This window comes from Strigops habroptila, chromosome 2 (genome assembly GCF_004027225.2).
Source record: "Strigops habroptila isolate Jane chromosome 2, bStrHab1.2.pri, whole genome shotgun sequence".
In the NCBI taxonomy this organism is placed as follows: Eukaryota; Metazoa; Chordata; class Aves; order Psittaciformes; family Psittacidae; genus Strigops; species Strigops habroptila.
In genome coordinates, this window is record NC_044278.2 from 95,155,016 (window position 1) to 95,175,266 (window position 20,251).

The 20,251-nt window shown below is 39.5% G+C and overlaps 1 protein-coding gene across 8 annotated transcripts in view; it reads left to right on the forward strand.

Annotated features, from left to right (window-relative positions):
- Nucleotides 1–20,251, forward strand: part of FNDC3A (fibronectin type III domain containing 3A) — a 121,668-nt gene that overhangs the window by 72,648 nt on the left and 28,769 nt on the right. For all 8 annotated transcript variants that reach the window (XM_030477547.1, XM_030477545.1, XM_030477549.1 and 5 more), the window contains 8 exons: nucleotides 333–570; nucleotides 3,227–3,499; nucleotides 5,502–5,560; nucleotides 13,558–13,715; nucleotides 14,842–14,901; nucleotides 16,724–16,862; nucleotides 17,476–17,529; nucleotides 18,157–18,281. In XM_030477547.1, the coding sequence (XP_030333407.1) occupies nucleotides 333–570; nucleotides 3,227–3,499; nucleotides 5,502–5,560; nucleotides 13,558–13,715; nucleotides 14,842–14,901; nucleotides 16,724–16,862; nucleotides 17,476–17,529; nucleotides 18,157–18,281 (1,106 nt within the window). The remainder of the gene's footprint in view (nucleotides 1–332; nucleotides 571–3,226; nucleotides 3,500–5,501; nucleotides 5,561–13,557; nucleotides 13,716–14,841; nucleotides 14,902–16,723; nucleotides 16,863–17,475; nucleotides 17,530–18,156; nucleotides 18,282–20,251) is intronic.

Consider the following 20,251-nt stretch of genomic DNA (forward strand, 5'->3'; position numbering starts at 1 on the left):
AGTGTAGCATACAAGCAATATGAGTGAGGGCGGAAGCAGGGCTCTGGGGAGAAGCTCGGCTCATGCCGTAAATGTACCTGGCTGTTTATACGATGTCATTACAGTCTTTTTTTTTAAAACATATTTTTCCCCATCACATTGAGAAATGAATGGCATCATTGCAGTTAATACACTTAATGTAGGTAGCCCTTTAATCGTCTTTTTTTTTTTTATTTATGCTCTCCTCCTGTTTTCTGAAATTCAAGGGGTTTACTATTCCTAGTTTTGTATCTACAGAAATGTGCCTTTCAGACTGTCATTTCCCTTTTGGTGCGTTGTCTCTCACTGTGCAGGTTATTGAGGATAACGGTGTTCGAAGGGTTGTGGTGGTTCCCCAGGCTCCAGAATTTCATCCTGGTGGTCACGCAGTGATACACAGGCCTCCACATCCCCCACTGCCTGGCTTCCTTCCTCTTCCAGCCATGATACCCCCTCCACCACGTCATATATACTCACCTGTGACCGGAGCTGGTGAAATGGCAACACAGTACATTCCACAGTATCACACCTCGCAAGTATACGGGGATCTGGGTAAGTAGCTTATGAAATATTGCAAGTTCTATCAAAGGAAATAATGCTCTACTCATTTCCAACATCTGTTACGCTGATGTCTGAGTTTTGTCAAGCAAGACTTGCAGTTCGAAGGGGAGCTATACACAAAAAATTTAACAAGGATACCAGTCTTGTTTCTACTGAAGGTTGTTATTCCAGAAGAAGTTATTTTAATGGATCACTGAACAGACAAGTCAGATTAATTAAACATACAGAGTGTTTTGTATGTGTATCGGTTATAGATTTGCCCAGGAAAGCAATGCAGGAAGTGTTTGTAGTGATTCAGCTGATGCCTTCCTCTGAGATTCAGAGTTTTAAGTCCATACCTGAGCACTGTTCTGAGACCTCGTCTTCTAAGTATCCCATTTGAAGCATGAAACAGGAGTTCTTGGTATTGATTATGAAAAAACATTTGCTATTCTTCTGTATAAAACTGTATGCATTTAGTCCAATGTCTGTATTGAAGTACAACTTGAATGATCACGAGTCACCAACCTGAACTTAATACTGTAGTTTAAGATGTCTTTTATAGTGCTATTTGCATCTGTCTTTTAATAACGTTTAGAGGCAAAGTGTATGTGTGTACTAACTCAGGGGTTGGGTTGTTAGATTAATATTTACATTTCTGGCAGACTTGTTTTCCTTTTGATAAACTTCTGCAGTAAGGCAGGTGCTGACCTTGAAAGTCTTTGAGAGCAATGCCAGGTTGCTGTTTTCAGAGAAAAAAGCTAGACACTATAGAGGGGGAGACTAAACAACTTTGTCATGTTGCTGTAGATGTGTAGATTCTCAGTGTTCCGTGATACTACTAAAAAACACCTCTAAAAATGTCCTGCATGTGGTCACTGTGCTTAAATAGTCATCATGTACAAAGCTGTCAAATAAGAATGGACTGATGTCTTCCTGGAATTCTTAGTGTTTCTGTATTCTGAAGTTGTACTTTATTTCTTCCTTGCAATACTTTGATAACAGTCCTTTATTAGATGCTTTTTGAGTGCTTATTCATAGTTTTATTAATTTCTTGGTTTCCTGTAGATGGCAGTTATTTGCTTTTAGTTTGCTAAATTAAGAGGTTGGAGTATGATATTTAAATGCATAAAAGATAAAGGATACTTCTTAATGGAATAGTATTTTTTAGATTTCTGCTGCTAGGTTATATCCCTTTAAACATGAATTCAGTGGTTCTGCAAAACTGCTAATGTAGAAAAAATTGATAAAGTGAGATTCTTTGGTTTTGCTTTGTTTTAAAAATATATGTACGATGCCCTTGGATTTAGGGAATTAAAGGACTAGGGATCATAGAATCATAGAATGGTTTGTGTTGGAAGGGACCTTAAAGATCACCCAGTTCCAACCCCCTGCCATGGGCAGGGACACCTTCCACTACATCAGGTTGCTCCAAGCCCCGTCCAACCTGTCCTGATGTAATTTGTTACATGTTTGCTACAGATTTCCTATTTAATTCTGGACCACGACTTTGGCTATAGCCATAAGAAGTCAAATCTCACAGTTAAGGTCCTGTAGGAGGAATCTGAATTTAAGGGCAGGAAAAACCCAGAAGCGCTTATAGCATGGTGGTTCTCTAACAAGAGCACTTAAATCTCTAATGGTAGTAAAAATCAAATTGGTAAATAGTCACATCTTATCTAGTAGTCCTCTGTCAAATTCTCTGAGAATTAAGTTAACCTAGTAAAACAGAAACTAAAAGTTCTCTAGTTTTGTGGGTTTTTTCCATCTTGCAAGAGAGTTTGTATTTAATCTTGTTTTCTCTACTTACTGGCACATAAATACAAAATAATGAATTCGTTCTTCAGACCAAGTGATACAACTTACCTGAAACTGGACAAATTCTATGCTGGTTTTGAAGGATGTATTTTTTTTAAATTTTCATCATTTGTCATAGATGGGGTTACACTGAGGAAAGAGTTGGTGCCATGCGGTACACTGTTTTGAATTCTAGAGTCAGTAAGCTGAAGTGGATAAAAATGTTAGAACCAGACAGAAAAGTTCACCAATCTGCAGCTTGGTTTTTTTCACTGGTGTGGTACTGACTCATTTCCAAAGCCATGTTCTGACTTAGAGGTGGGACTTCGGTGATACGGCAGCAGTGCCTCAGGTTACTGTGCACCACTATAGTGTACTTACAGGATGTAGCCATACTATCTTCAGTCTTTCAGTGTCTTTCAGTTGCCCAGTGCTTTTGTGGGGTTTTCCCCTGTTGATTTCTGCTGAAGCATCATTAAAGTGATAGATCTAGTTGCATTCCAAAACTTAAAACTTCTGTATTTCTTTATTCAGCATTAAAGCAAACCTCCTCCTGTGTAATAAAGTAGCACTTTTTTCGTGTGGTGACTTTATCCTGTACCTTACAGCTCAAGAAGGATTATAGAAACAGTTTAAGAGTAATTTTTCAGTAGAAAAGAAATGTGGGAAGGAAAGATTACACTTTCTCCCCTCACATGTTGTTAATGTACAGTTAGTGTATATCACTTTACATGCTGAACGCTTCAGTTTTCCAATAGGAGTAAAGAGGTAATTTTACACACAAGTGTGCACTTAGCACACATAGCATTTTCCAATAAGTTTTTTAATTACATTCTGGTCTTATTTTTCTTTTTTTCCTCTTTTCATTTAGATACTCTGCCTGCTCATGGAAGATCCAACTTCAGAGACGAAAGGTCTAGTAAAACATACGAAAGGTTACAAAAAAAATTAAAAGATCGACATGGAACTCAGAAGGATAAGTTAAACAGTCCTCCATCATCTCCTCAGAAATGTCCTTCTCCTACAAGTGAACACAACGGACTTACGAAAGGACAGGATGCAGCTGGTATAAGCACAAGTTCTACCAAAAGCAAGTCTTTGGGTAAAGGAAAAAGCAATTCTCAGACAGACACAGAAGTAGAAGGTAAGTGTTAACAAAAATAATATATAATGCAAGTCTAGTATCTGGAGGAATGTAGCATTTGTAAATAGAACACCACACTTAATCTTGAAGTTGGGTAGTAGCCCATAACTGCCCCGACTTATATAGAATGGAGTTAAGAGCAATTGATCTGCTCATCACACTGGAACAATGGGCACAAAAGAACGAAACCACTGGCTTGCAAGTCTCCACAGAGACTTGAGGAAAGAAAAATCTGTGCTTTGTCCAGAGTTATTGGTGCTTACATTTTAAGGAGTCGCTGGATATTGCTGGACTGCTTGATATTGCAGAAAACATGGAAAGAACCACGTCTGATACGAGTTGAATGTAGATTTCCTGTTAAAGAGGAATATTTTGTGAAAGATATACTGTTGTTACATAAAATTCACATAATGCCTGTCCCTACCAACTCATCATCGACAGGCCTTTGTAGAAGACGACTGGTCCTCACACTAGTTTCTGGGAGTTAATGGTTTTTAAGATGCGACCATAGGAAGTGTGTTTATCATTAATACCTGTATTTCACTGGAAAGCTTGTGATCTTGTAAGTGGACTGAATTCACTGAGTGTTGGTCCTACTGTCCTTGAGTTTGATGATGTGTCACTATGGAACTTTCAGGTCACTGACATAGCACTTCAGATTCAGAATGCAACTGGTCATCAGCCACGTCCAGTTTTCTCAGGATAGGGAGCTGTAACTTTTGATGCTGAAGGAAACAAACCATGAATTTCTCAGCTCACTGAAGTTTGCTTTGAGGTGATGATTTTGTGCCAATATATGTTAGATTGCTGTAAACCAAAAGGAATGTGAAGAAAGTATGTCTAACCAAGACCAAGAAATCTCAATCTACAAGAGCTGTTTGAAAACATGTGAAAGCTTAGTAGCAAGGGACTGAGATACAATCTGAATTCAGAATTCAGAAGTTGGGAACTGTTGTTCCAGACTTGAATGAACAGTTGTCACTATACTTCCAGAGCGGCATTTGTCTTGACTTCAGTTTTCTTTCAGTTAGTTAGTACTTACCTGTGAGCTAACTTTTTCAAGGCACTGGTGCTAAAATGTACTGTTGCTTACATATGTTACAAAAATTTTATTAAGGGCTCCATAGAAGTATTTTATATGAAAAATGGAAAAGCCCACTCTTCAAAATTATTTCATTCAGGAGACATTTGGGAAAATAACGTGCTGTGACTTAGACCTGTAATAACAAACAGAAATGCATTTAATTATATTTCTAAGGCAGTTTGTTGTTGAAACTAAAGTTGTAAATAGATTTGTCCTGTAGTTTTTAAAGAATTTTGCCAGGCTTTGGTTTTTCTTTTTAGATTAAGGCAGGTTAAGTGAATTAAAAATGCCTGGCCACATCTCCAAAACTGAGTAGCCCGTTCACTTACACTATTGAGATAATAAAATTTTAATACTGTGTGGGAGAAGGTACATAAACCACTTTGGATAATCTTTGAGCCCTTTATAAAGCTCAGCTTTACTTTCAGCTGAAACAAAATACCTTAGATTCTTTCCCTGAGACGTAACTGAAGGCTCAGGTAAGATTTGCCCTTGCATTTGAGGGAGGCCAGCAGTGTTACCAGTAATCTGCCAGCTAACGTGCAATAACATATTTAAACTACTGTAACTTGACTGCATCTACATCCAAAGAGAAAAATCTATAGGAAATAACTCAGCCAAGAGCTTAAGTACTCCAGAGCAGTAGTTTATTTAAAGTTATTCATTAATAAAAGATAACCAGGCTTTCTGTATTCCATAAATCATAGAACGGATTTAGAAATAGTTTTATATGAACAACGTCTTTGAGAGCTTTTTTTGCTTTTATGTTGCCCTAGATGAATGCAAATTGGCAAGGTGTTCAGTTTCATAGATACTTCAGTCTGTGTGCAGTGTTTGAATTTGAAGAGCTGTTTCACTGTAAAGTCACTGAACAATATTCATGGGTACTTCTTGTTTGCTTTGATTTTGTTTTTTAAGAAAAGGATGAAGAAACAAAAGCACTTGAAGCACTTCTTTCTAATATAGCCAAGCCAGAGGTAAGTAAATAAAGCTCTCCATAAAGTCAGAATGTATCTGCTGCTCTTTTACACGGTTATGCCTCCTTTTCTCTTTCCATGTTTAAAGGATTTTTAACTTCCCACACTAAAGAAAACTCACTTAACTTCCAGTCACTGAAATGTAAATGACAAAAGTAATTTTTAGTATATTAACATTTATGAAGCTAAAATAGTCTTGATACTTTTTATGTGGAATTCTTCTTGGCCATTCTGTGAAATCACAGTACTAAGAGAATTAAAAGAAATATATATAGAAAGAGCTTGTAATGTTGCCAGTAACATAATGGTGATGCTTAACACCATCTCTTACTGTGAAATCTGTTCTCAATTTTCTGTAACATTCTTAGTTCAGGATAAAATTTACATAATGGATATCTCCAGCCATGTGAGATACCTGGTGAAGTTCTGGAAACCTCACCAAAAATGAGGATTTTGAAAACCTTATTTGAAAAGTAAAGAAAAATTGTGACAGATTTCTCTTTAAGAATCTCTGGCACCTTGAGGGAAGAGAGACATAAAATTTGCCAGGAACGTGTGTGTAAGCAGTGGGCTTCTGTCTTACCTGCTCGAAAGCCTACCAATTTCTTTTCAATTTGTAAAACTATAATTCATAATTCTGCATAGGTACTCTTTAAAGCACGGTTGCCAAATTCCCTAGTCTCTTGCATTTTAGAGCAGGCCTGTGTTCTTTTCTTTCATCTTCCGGACCTTCCCTGGTCCCAGCCTTTCTGTGAGGATTTATACAACTTTATATATTTATACTGCACTTCAATCCTCAGTCCACCAGCTTGCCTGACTAAAACTGGTCCGTGTTCCCTATTGTAAACTACAAAAAGTCAATGCAACTCAAACTCCAGGAGGAGCTTGCCATGGGTTTTTCCAGTCAGTCAGCTACTTCCTCTTTCATCACATATCTTCTCCCCTTCACCTCCCAGAAAACCTGGCACCAGTTTTACTGCCCCGGTCTTGATTCTTCCTTCATATGTTGCTTTACAGCCTGATGAGGAGAGACTGAGAGAGCTGGGACTGTTTAGCCTGGAGAAGGCTCAGAGAGGACCTTATCAATGTATATGGATGTGTGCAGGGCAAGTGCAAAGAGAATGGAGCCAGACTCTTTTCAGTGTGCCCAACATCAGGACCTGAGGCAATGGGCACAAATAGAAACACAGGAGGTTCCCTGTAACATAAGGAAACACTTTTTTACTGTGAGGATGACTGAGCACTGGCACAGGTTGCCCAGGGAGCTTGTGGAGACTCCCTCTTTGAAGATGCTGAAAAGCTGTCTGGACATGGTTCTGGGCACCTGGCTTTAGGTGACCCTGCTTGAACAAGGGGGTTGGACCAGATGACATCCAGGGGTCTTGTCCAGTGTCAACTGTTCTGTCATTCTGTGGTGCTTCAAGGGCTGAGCAGGGATAATAATTATAGAGGAAATCCTGAATGCTTGGTATCCCGCTGGGTCCAAGCATCAGAATGTCTTCAGTGCATGTTAATATGTTTTCAGTGCACCTGTGTCTTTGGTGACTAAGTATCATGGAGGTGGAAGCTGTTTGAAGTAAATCATGTAAGAAAGAGTTGAGAGAGCTGAGATGAAGAAAGGGAGAGGAGTTAGCTGATCCTAGCTGCTGCTGTGGTGTACATAGTAGCTGAGACAGTCAAGTTCAGTAGCACTTAACAGCATGACTTGGCAACTGGAGCTGATGGAGGGGGCAATAAAATTTCTGGAGAAGCTGGGACTGAAATGAAAGCTTAGGAAGATTAAGGTGTGGGAGAGAAAGGACGTAAGTGGAGAAGAGACAGTTCTGACAAGGAGCACAAGTCCAAAGGATAATCAAGACTTGAGAGATCTGAAATAGATGAGGAGTTTAAGTTGAGAAAATGAGACCAGGAACAAACAGAATAATAGGTCTGTTCTATTTGGAAGAACAAGATGGAGAGCAAGTAGCTTTTATACTTGTTATTTTTACAAGCAGGCTGATCATGAAAGAGTGATGGAAGTACAACTGAGTGGTGGAGATAGTGGGCAGAAGTAGCAAGAGACTGAAACTGCATGAGAAAGATGAAGATTGATGAGACAAGGATATCAGAACTTTATTGAGGGACTAAAGGGCAGAAGTCTGGGATGGAGTAAACGAGGAGTACACACTGGAATGAAGAAGCGTTGATTAGGACCAGACTTTGAAAAGGGAAAAAAAAAAAGCAGGGTCAAAAGGGGTGATGGTTCTAAGAAACAAATTCAAGTCTACATCTGATAGCACTGATTTTTATTCAGGGCCTGGAATGTAATCCAGCAAGTACCTACAAAGTCCTACCAGCAGAAGTTTCGTTTTCCTGCCTTTTGTTTCACTGCTGAGCTGAGCTGTGCGTGTCATTTCCACAGATGTTAGCAAACACCTATTGCTATCACTCTGTTGGGTCAAGCAGTAGACACTTGTGCAGTGGATCTGAAGGCTTCAGGCTTGCTGTAGGATGGTGACAGAAAGAATTTAAGGGAGTCATTTGCCATTAAAAACTACACGTATAAAAACATATATTAAAAATATAAACAATATATAGAGACACACATGCATATTATAGGAAAATATGCATTCAAATGCTGTTAGAAGAATTCTATTCCATTCTCAGAGTGAAGCCAGAAAAATTTTACATTAATGCTGGTCCACTGTATTCAAGATTACAATTGCTTTTTGTTTTGTTTTTAACACAGCAACATGCTGTTCTTTCTGTATGGTCCCTGCCATTTACTGTACAAAACATACCTGCTTTGGGAATGGGTCAGGGCTGTGTAGCTAAAGGGGCTGGTGACTTTGACCCCTTTTAACTCTGAGTCATGAGAGTCTGTTCCAACAAGGGAACATGTGCCTAGTTTAGCCACATATGGCATCAGAATGGATGCAGAAACAAATTTTGCTGCAAGGTTAGGTTATTGCAAGATAATGCTGTCACTGGGGCGTGCTGGACAACAGCATTCTCGGCGTCCCTCAAATGACGAATGCGTGCTGTGCTCTTCGTAACTTCGTGAGAATGTGGATGGTCCTTTCTGTACTGAAGAGAAGTACAGGGACTAGTTCTCTAGAAGAATGCACAGTCCTCTGACAGCGGCCAGGGCATGCAGCATGCTAAGTCGGGGTGTCATCAGTGGTTGCATTGCCAAGGAGAGCAACTACTCTGAGCTTCCTGGGGTGGTTAGAGTGAGACTGTGAGAAGTACTATCAACAAGTGATATCTTTTTCTATCTTGCTAATTATATATGAAAAAGCAATAGACTGCCATTACTGTGTTGTTTTCTTTCACTTCCTTCCATCATCAACACTCAGTCATCCATGCCTTTTAGACAAGCATGCTATTTCCCCTCTCTGCCATGTCCTTACTTGAACGTCATTGCATGTAGCTCTGTGTCTACAAGTGATCTCTTTGCAGACCTCAGAAGGCATCACAGGCTTAGGCTGTAGTAGACTGCTACAGACTAGACAGTGTACACAAGGCAAAAAGCCAGATTTCCAGCAGTTGGAGAGGTTATGCTTTGTGAAGGCAAAGGAGTGTCAGAGCTGTGGGTGGGTGGAAGACAAGCTGATGCTGCAGCTTCGGGGAGTGCGGTATGATAAGAGAAAGGGAAGCTGTGTTAACTACTTGGGCCTTGCAAGATCAGAAGCAACCCTCCCACAGTTTCTCCAAGGAAACATTTTCCTTGCCCTCCCACAAGTGAACCAGGAGATTGTGTTATTTCACACGTTTGTTGTACTCATCAGAAATATTCCTGTAGAATTTTGGTTAATGTTTTGCGTCAAGCACTCACGGTGGGGACTGTGTTGCGATGCTCTTCTTGATGGATCATCAACACCCTGTTTCCTGGTTGAACTTCAGTGCTGCACAGGCAGTCCTGCATGCTGGCTGTGGTCGTGGTCATATGATCAGGTGATCATACATGTGTTATCCAGTACTGTGTCCATTGCACCATATCCTGCTCCAGAAAGCTAAGAATAATGCTGAAGGCTCTGACCTGTCCTGGGCTACCCCATGTCTTAATGCCCAGTTCCAGGGCATGCATGTCTAAATCAGGTGGTGGGGTCCATGGTATGCTTTCATTCACACATCTCTTTCAGTCTGTGCAGTCTGGGGCACATCAGCTTTGCAGCCTCCAGGCTCCCATTAAGTGTTTTTATGAACATGTTATCATTTTCTTAAACTTTTCTTAAACTTTTCACCCTTTCATACATGGCAGTATTAAGTCAAGTTAGTAGTTACTGCCACCGGATGACCGTTCTACTTAGGGAGGTCTTGGACTTTTTACACCAGATTTAAGATGGAGTGGTTCTGCAGGTTGCACCATGCTGAGTCCTTAGCACTTGAACAAAGTCTCCACCAGCTGTCATGTCCACTGACCAAGTAACAAAGCACACAGAAGAGAAGACAAGCGGACAAGGCAAAAACAAAATGAAGAATGGAACAGAAGGCTGAGTATTTAATAAGGAGAGGCAATAGGAACTCAGAATTTGAGGATTTGTTATATAGCAGGTAAATCTCTTGGGAAGGCATCATGTTTTGTGGTTCATGCGTGTTCTAGGTTTGTTTGTGGGTTTTTAGGACATCATGCACCTCACTCACCAGTTAAGTACTTTGTGTACTGTGAATGCAATGCAGTTTGCACGTGCCAAAACTGCTCTTTTGTTTGACCCAGATGGTATGTGTAATATAGTTAATGAGGAGATTCACTTTTGCAAGCTGGACTGCTAATGAAGACGTGCCCACCTCTTAGTTTGCTCAGTGCTAGGGCTTAACTCAAGTATTGTATTCTGCTTTGGAAAAGCACACAGTGCTCAGAGCTGCAACCAAAATAAATCAATTGCAGCTGCTTGAATAAGCATACAAAGTAATAAGTATTGCCACGTTTTCTAAAAAAGCCACTCCTGAGTGTTTCAGGGCACCTAAAAATAGTGGATTCTTCTGATCTTAATCTTTGTTCTTCAAAAATACTTTTTTCCTCTTCATATTGCAGAGATTTTTTGAAAATATACTGTTTTGTGCCTGAGAACTGATGGGAATTTCTGAAACTTTCATAATTCTTTTCCATAATAGAGCTCCGGCTAGTGTTCCAAAAGTCAAGTATTGGGATATTATTAAACGCCAAGGGTAAAAGACAATATTAAATAATTGCTTCTTATGAAGAAATTTGTAATTAGTGTCAGATGATTCAATCACGTGAAGCTGAAGTTTTGTGTTAAAATAATATATGCTGATGTAATCTGAAATTACCATAGTGCATATGCACAATAAAGTTTTTTACAGGAAATCTTCATTTTTGCAGTTCTTAGTCTTTTAATACTTCGCTTTTGTCCCTTAATAGTCGTGTGGGGAAGAATATAGCTGAACCTAGACTTGTCGTTTAGAATCATTGTCTTAGCTGGAAGTTGAATCTGAAAAGCAGTACCAAATCTTTTATGAACAAGTCGAAAAGGACTTCTTTGATTCTTATCTTCCCATGCCCCATATGCATATGTATACATGTGTATGTATAGAGAATTTATATAGTTTTTATACATTGCAGCTTTTTGTGCACCATTAGGATGTTCTTAATTCCCAGATTCTGTGAATACTTTGCATTTCTGATTATGTTCGATTCCACTGACTGTTGCTTTTAAGTTTTTGCAAATTGGCCATAGCAAGGCTTCAGCTTTTCATAACCTTTAGTCACTCTGTTTACACAAAGTAAAACAGCCAGAACAACCTACATAGTCACTGATTTTTAGCTTGGTACATAATACTGCTTCATTGTGTTGTCATCTATTATTTTTCAAGTCTTATGGAAGGTTTACATGAGTTGACCAACAATCATTGCCCTGGGGAGTAACTCAGGATAACAGTTTTTTATCCAGTCAGAGACTTAAAGAACATTTCACCCTGTTCTCTGTTGACACTTGTTGATATATAATAATTTCCACTAATACTCTGGGCTTAACTTTACTAGTGAAAGTCCTGTGAGTTGTCTGTTACTCTGGAGTCTGTAATGTTGTCTTTGATCTCCCTCACACTCTTCCTGCTCTCTCTGTACTAAACAGTTGAAACCTCTAATTGTTTAATGTTCCAGTGAGATGTGTGGTGGGTTGACTGCGGCTGGGCGCCAGGTGGTCACTAAAGCTGCTCTATCACTGCCCCCCTCAGTGACATTATTTCTTAGACACAGAGGCTCATCTTATTTGATTTTTCCTTCTTTCTGTTTGTCTGTTACCAGTAAGTCATCTCCTCTCTACTTCATCCTTGAGGTTGACCCATTCAGGTTTTTAGTTCAGTAGATGATAGCAATTTAAGAGCACCAGTTGTGAAGATAGCATTTTCATTCTGATACTCTGGTAATAGATTTCCAAAAGCAATTATTCCCAAAATAGATATATATTACAGTCATATTGTAAAACTAGTCATTTCATATAATGAAATGTTGTCAGTTCTCTTGTGAAATGTTTGGAAATAGGAGGTGGGTGCAACATACAAACCACAATAGCAGGCATGAAATATTAACACCCACAAATTTCTAGAATTCCTTCTGGAATGGATCCTAAAAACTTGTAATCACATGCACACACCTGTGCACTCACCTACAGCAATACGAGAACCCCCAGCCCCTTGCAGCATGTGTAGGTTTCAGGCAGCACCTACTCTTCAGGGAGTGTGGGTGCCCTTAACCGCATGTCTCCTTTGGGATTTGTTGGTGCTTTAGCTTTGCATGTAACTCTGTTATTCCCCAAAATCTTCTGTTCCCTACAATCTGCTAATCCACAGGCCACTGAGAAGGCTCTCCAGCAGGTCACATGCGCCCACCCAAGCTGTGGGTCCATGCATACTGCACCCCAAACTGCTGGTACTGTTGCCAGCCATGGCATCCATCAGGCTTGGATAGAAGTGGCAGTCGTGGCAGGTTTTGATCATTGGTCTCTTCCACTCCAGCATCTTTTATCCCTCTTACAAATTTTCATATTGCTTTTATACTTCTGAGGTTGATTACTTCTTCATTTCAGAAGTTTGTGATTCCCCAGTTGCCATGTAATCCACTTGAGGGTCACTGCCTTTAGCATGTTGAGTCTGCTGGGGCAAGCGCTTCTCAGACAGATGGAGGTGTTGCATTTGTGCTGTTTATTACTCATATTTCTATCACACCAACTGTTGTTATCCAGATCTTTCTGCAAAGGGTGCAGAAAGAGTGCAAAGGGTGCAAAGGGAGCAGTGCAGCCAAGCACCACCACAGGAATTCTTTAGGATGTTGCATATATATGTGTGTGTGTGTGTATATATATGGACCTTGTGAGCATGCCTTCATCACAAGCACCTGAGCTCAAAGGACATTACACAGAGTACTAGATTAAAGCCTCAGGTGTTGTATCCCTATTAATATCCTGATTAAAAAAAAAAAAAAGAAAAAGTGCTGGGATAAGTAACCAAATAGGTTCTAATGTAATGTGAAAGTGTACTTGACACTGTTACAATTAAATGCACAAAGTTTATTCATGAACCTGTTAGAGTAATGCCAGGCATTCTGGAGAAATTCCTGAGCTTCTATATATTTCATAAGAAAAACAAGTCGACAGGAAGGTATTCAAAATATCATAGTGCTAGTGACATAAAAAAAAAGTCTGAAGCATTGTCATTTAATTAAATAACTGAGATCACAATACATGTTTGTCATCTCTTCTGCTTCACAAATTATGGAGTTCATTTGTATGTAGCCCACTAGGTGGCATTCATTACTTAGAAGTGTCTGCACTCAGCCCAGTGCCCTGGGATTGCAGTTTTCTCCTGATGTTTCTTGTATTTCTAGGTTGATTTCATCTGTAAAAAAGTAGTTAGTAGCTATTATAGAAGTATGAATACTCCAATATACTAATGATGTATGATTTCCTTCTCTTTATTTGGTCGCTTGCGGCAAAGCAGTATTTATATATGATAGCATTTAAATGGCAGAGATCTCAGAAGTTGTATTTCTACAGGTATCAGACATTCAGGCAAGAACAGCACTGCTTATGTGGTCACCTCCATCCAGTGATACCAGAGAAGACACTGACAAGAACGACGTACCAGAGGTTTATACTTACGAAGTGATGGTTTCAAATACCGGAAAAGATGGAAAGTACAAAACTGTATATGTGTAAGTGTTCATTATTTTTACTTAATTGCTCTTGCATTGAATTATGTTGTTTAAAACGTTGTTAAAAAATCTGCCTGCTGTCTGGAGATTTAAATAATTAGCAGTTTTGTGCAACTTCATTTCAAAATACAACTACTTTTTTCAGTAGAATTAGTTCAGGTTTATTACTGAAGTCTCTACCATCAGTTAGAATGTAAAGACTTTGTTCTTAGGTGTTGGAGACATGTTTTAATATCATTTAGCTATATTTCAGCCAGCTGCACTAGAAACTAGGGGTTCTCAAGTAGTGGTGTAGACAAATTGTAGTTGTAGTTACTTACTTCAGCACATACTTCTGCTACCAGTAAGGTTATCCCTCCCTTCCCTGAAAATCCTTTAGGTGAGAGACAATGAATGATACAAGAAAAAGTAAGTAGATTTACACAGAACAAAACTCTTCAATTGTTTCATTCCTAACACAATGGAGAAATATAACAGTAAAATTTACCATTAAGGATGTAGGGCTCTCTGGTAATTATAAATCTTTGTATCTAGCTAGTTTATCTTAGCCACTTTCCATGGGTTTCTTAGGAGCAGTACATGAATCATAAGTTGGATATCCCTGTCCTTGAAACTAGAGGAAATGAAAATGAGCTTTGCTGATATAAGTGGATGTCAGCAAAAGCAGATTACTAGATGTTACTTAGGTGCCTTTTTTGTTTACTAGGCTCTAACAAGTAGGTATGTGCAGTCATGGGCAGTTTTAGATATTTGATTTTGCAAGGCTGAACTGAGCTTCTGTAGGCCCCAGCATTTAGATGTTTTTTATGTAGTAACATACATGTATACATATGCAGGTGGTCTTACTGCGTAAAGAGGAAAATAATTAGTCTTTAAAAAACAAACAAACCAACAACAACCAAAAAGCACTCCAAAACCACCAGGGCAAAAGAACAGGAATCAAACACAAGAAGCCCCTAAAATTCAAAGATAAATGCATTTACATTTTACTACCAAAAGAGACAAATTGTTAGCAAATACATTTCTTAAAAGGAGTATTAGGTGAATAAGTTAAATGATAAGTGTCTTCTTGTAAATGTATGGGATTCTGAAACAGTTTCTTAAACAAAGTCATATCTCTTTCCAGTGGAGAAGAAAATAAAGTTACTGTAAATGATCTCAGGCCAGCAACTGATTACCATGCAAAGTGAGTATCTCCTTTTCTATTCATTAAATTCAGTTTTAGAAGTTTCAGTGTATTTGTGTGTTTGCATAAACCTTTAGAGATTGTCTTTACCACTTCTAACCCTCCTTTGAGTCACAAATCAACATTTTTGGCTTAGTTGACCACTCAGTCCATTTTGGAAAACATAAGAGAAGATTGTTGTGCCCGTACCCAACATCCATCCTCTTTCCTTCATGCCAGCACAGTGACCTTTTTCTGTTCTTTGAGTCAGGCACAGATGTTGCTTGATTTCTCTCAATTTTCCACAACAGCAGAGGAAGGTACGTTGCACAGAAAGGTGCTCACTGCTGGCCCACCTGAAGGTCACCTTATGCTGCTTTTGCTTTGCTCCAGTAGAGCAGTGAAACTGACCCCATATGCTTTACAAAACATGCCTCTAGCTCAGTGTAATTCTATCCTTCTAGCAGGATTTGCTGGAGAAATAGCGTAGGATTGGAAAGATGCAGTTAGGTGTTCTTTTTCCCCTCCCTTTTTAAGTATTGGAGGGTCATCTGGAGCTGAAAGGTCAAAGAAAGCAATCTCCTGTGATGAGCAGGATGGGCAGACTGGTAAGAACAGTTGAGGACAAGACTGAGGTATTAAACAACTTCTTTGCCTCAGTCTTCACTGACAACCTCTCTTCCCACACCCCTTGAGTGGATGGACTGCAAGGCAGGAACTGGTGGAGCAAAGTCCCTGCCACTGTAAGCAATCACCTGATTCTCAGCTGGGGAACCTGAACATACACAAATCTATGGGACCTGACAAGATGCATCGCGGAGTCGTGAGGGAATTGACTGATACGCTTGCCAAGCCACTCTCCATGATATTTGAAAAGTCATGGCAGTCAGGTGAAGTCCTTGGTGAAAGTCAGTGAAGACCAGAAAGTCTAAACTATGAAGGTAATGGACAAATCACATATTTGCAACTGCATGCAAGCACAAACAACTTTGTGTTCAGCATTAGTCACTGTTCAGATGTCTCTCCCTGTTGATGAAATCTACAAGGCCAAGTTTCCTGTGACTTGCTGTTCATGCAACAAAAACATATAAAGATTTTTGCATCTTCATAAGCAGGCAACTTGGGTCCTATACCAGTGATCAGAGGAAAGGGGGTTTTTTTGTTTTGCTTTGTCTTTTTTCTTTCAAAGGAACAGATGAATCGGAAGAAAGTAATGTGCCAGTTCACTCAAGGAAAAGAGACAAGGCATAGCTACGCAGCAGGGGGAATCCAGAAGATAATCTGGTGTTTTCTTTCAGAGACAAGCTGTTAGAAAAACAAACCATTTCTCTTTGAGACAGAAGCAAGAATTCCCTCTTCTGCAGTACATGGAGAATTAATGCATAGCCTTCCTAAAGGAAAGGACAGGGTGAACAGACTCAGCAGAGCCTTGAAGAAGTGCAGGGGATACTCTGAAAATATATCAACAGTTTCATTGTGCTCATCTGACAAAAGCAGTTGCAGGAAAAGAATTATTCGTAATATCAGTTAATGTTTCTACAACAGATAATGAGCCTGCAAGATGTTGCCATTACTTTCCAACCAAAGTACAGCACATAACAGACAAATTTCAAATGTGAGACTGGCAGTGCTGGTTGGTAATGATGTACAGCTATAGTAACGGACTCTTTTCTTTCTCATTACTTCTATCGACCAAGATGCTTCCACCAGTTATTTATTTATAGCATTGATATTTTAATAATAAGGTAGCAAGGCAGTAACTTAATTCTGAACAGTCAGTTTTCTTTGGAAACTGTATATAAAGATATTGAAATAAAATGTTATTGGCTCTTTTCCTTTTTAGAGTCCAAGTAGAAAGCAACTGTGTAAAGGGGAGCCCTTCAGAGGCAGAGAGTTTTACCACAGCGAGTTGTGAACCTGATACTCCAAATCTGCCCAGGATAACTAATCGGACCAAAAATTCTCTTACTCTGCAGTGGAAGGTAAGAATTGCTTAACAGCTTTTAAAATAAACATTTTAAACTCTTTGAAATTGTTTCAGATTTGTCAGTAAAATGCCAATTCATTGAAATGGAAAACTTTTGTCAAACATTTAGTTTCTGTCACAGTTCCATGGCTGGAAATAGGTGTACTGGGTTAAATGTGAACTTCAGTAAAAAGAGGAGGGTTCCCAGAAAAGTGAGAAGCCATTGTAGATAAAAGTTACTGAGTTCCAGTCCCCTACTGTACTGTGGAACTGATTCCTTTCTCTGTCAGTGAACCTAAGCTTCTTTGTGCAAAGCAGAAGTGGTCTGGAAGACTGAGATTTGAGCAGACCTGCAATCTAGCAGCTCAGAAAAGTACTGTAACGTATTACACCACTGCCAGAATATTTTATCAAGGTCTAAATTAAAAAAAACCCAAACCCATAAACATGATACAAGCATTCATTGGGTGGAGACTGAACTAGGACTGTCTTGGCAAGTGAAATAATCATAAAAGGGGAACATCTTTTGCACTCTGCTGGTCTTGTCATGATTTGGCCCATACATGCATTTTTCCTTAAGTGGTCTTGTATCCAATTAGAGCTCTAATTTTCTTCTTTTCTTTTTGCAGGCATCTTGTGATAATGGCTCTAAAATCCACAGTTACCTTTTAGAATGGGATGAAGTAAGCAAGTTATTCTGTTTTATTTTAATCGTGTAGGTTTTTTTAAGAAGTTGTTTGTGGCTGTGCACATAAAGTTGTGTGAAAATTATGGCTTCTGTCTAGAGGCATGTGACAAATATGTAGTTCCTGAAGCAATTATCAAAATATGGTTACTGCCCATTTTTTTTTTCTTAGGGAAATGTAAAATAATAGTATCTTAATTGCATGGTTCTGCCACTCTGGATAGTGTTTTTTTCACTCGTAGTCCAGTACTTCTTTCAAGAGCTGACATTGAAGGATCATTTTCCTGTAACAGTCCTTCTTTTGTGCAAATGGAGTGGATCTGCTATGGAGTGGATCTACTATGCCCCCACAAGCATCTTCAGTCCCTACCTGGACAGCTATCCTGAGATGGCAGAGCTGCAGAAGCTTCACGGCTTTTTCCTTCCGATCCTGTGGAGCTGGAAAATGGAAAGGAAGGAAGCAAGCCTTCAGTATACCTACAAAGTTTTGTAAACTACCTGTGTGGGAGATTCTTGAGTTATGTTTCATTTCATAGAATGAGTTTACTTCACGTTTGTGTGTTACTTTAATTGATGGACACATACATAACAGGGTGAATAATGTGATTAACTTATTCCTTTTTAGGGAAAAGGAAATGGAGAGTTTTGCCAGTGTTATTATGGCCAGCAGAAGCAGTATAGAATTACTAAACTATCACCAGCAATGGGGTACACCTTTAGGCTAGCAGCCAAAAATGACGTGGGAATGAGGTAAATACTGCTGTTACATACATAAATATGGAATGCATATGCATGCGTGTGCTTGTTTAGGAAGAACATATGATGGCATTTAAAGAAAAAAGTCTTTGGTCCAAGTGGAACGAAATGGAATATAGAATATAGAATAATTCAGTTGGACAGGACCTACAGTGATCATGTAGTCCAGCTGCACAGTTAATTCACAGTATGATTGGATTGTTTGGTTTGCAGATTACCTGTGACCCTGCTTGAGCAGGGGAGGTTGGACAAGATGACCTCTAGAGATCCCTTCCAACCTCAGCTATTCTGTGATTCACAGATAATGTATTTTGTCCAGACGTGCTTTGGCTACATACTATAATCACAATGTATATGCATACTTAATATATTAAGTGCTGTACAGCTACTTCTGCCAAACTTAGCCTCATTTTGTGAACAGCCTGCTCAGACATTTGTACACAATACCCCTAGAATGGGAGCTTGAGCATGGCACAGACAACCTGGCTGCTCTCACGTGAAATCAGCTCAGGCTGTGCTGTTTTTAGTCTTTGTAGATCTATGTTGACCACTGAAGTTGCTACCTTGGACGTGTTTCCTACTGCATGTACTTGTAATAGAATTTTTGGCTAAGCTCTGCATTGTAGAGACACACACAGTGCAATTGTGGCTTTTGTGTCCGATGTAGTAAGCACTTGTACTAAAGTTCTGGGGATCATGCTAAAAGACAAGCAACTCAGCCAAAGTGACTTAATTGAATAGTTTAAATGCTGCAGTGCTTGTGCTGGTGCTGTGCTGATCCTGGTGTACCTTGTACCATGCTCTCTGCTGCTCTTGTTTCCAGGGAGGTTTGGCATGGTGCTAGACCTCATGTTAGTTCCTGAAGCTGGTGTAGCAATTTTCCAGGGCTTATCATCCTTCCTTAAATTCAGAGTTGTAGTGATGACGGTATGAAAAGGTGTCAGTAACTCTGCTAGAGCAGGAAGTCTATCAGAACCCCTGCTGCCACCTGTAGGTGTATCTGTATTGTGCTTCTCACCGTGTCCTGTTACTGGGATATGTACCTTTAGATAAGCTGTCAGTCTCCTGTTACCCTGGGAAATCGACAGAATATGATATAACCATATCACTGAATTCTTCTGAAGTTCTAGAGCTTATTACGAATTCTTAGAATATGGAGTTCTTGCTTTTCATTGCTGCTTTTCAGAAGTTATAGAGTTAAAAACTTTGTTTTGAATTTTTGAATGAATGACATCTGACTTCAGTAGAGAATACTGGGTAACACTTGGACCATGAGGTCCTATGTGGCATAAAAACAGGGCTTCTCTAGCTGTCAGCCTAAAATTGTGATTTGCATTTGTTTTTTTAATTCAGTGTTTGCAATATTATGAGCATTGTGCTGCAGCTCACCAGGGTCGTGTTTTTATAGCATGAAATAGAGGGTGTGTGTTGTGTGTCCTTCAGCTGGCACAAGTTGATGCTTGAGAGAGTGTGGAAGGACAGCCAGATCTGGGGTTGTAATTCATGCTGGGCATAAGAAATCCTTTGCAGACTATAAAGCATGTGAAAACTGCAGCTGGTGCAGGAGATCTGAGGCGTGTGCTTGGAGGCTTTGGAAAGTGCTCAGGGAATGTGTTGCATGTAGTTGCAGTTCCTATGTGTTCTTAGGCAGCTGCTTTGGGCACTATAGTCAGAGGACACTATGGTGGGCTAGAATGACTTTTGGTGTGCTCTCACACAGTCTTTATTATGTTACTGCCTTCTGGATGGTATTTCTGGAATGAATTATTCTCTGAGTTGCTCCTGGACTTTGTCTTAATGAGATTTAGTTGGAACTGTAGGGTCCAGTGCTCAGGCTGTCTTCCTGTTCCCCTGTGATGTCTGAAGGCAAATGTACCCTCTAGGAATACCTGCACATATTACAAATTCCTGCAGCATAAGCTGGTAGAAGGTACTGACCAGTTAAGTACCCTTCTTAAAAAAAA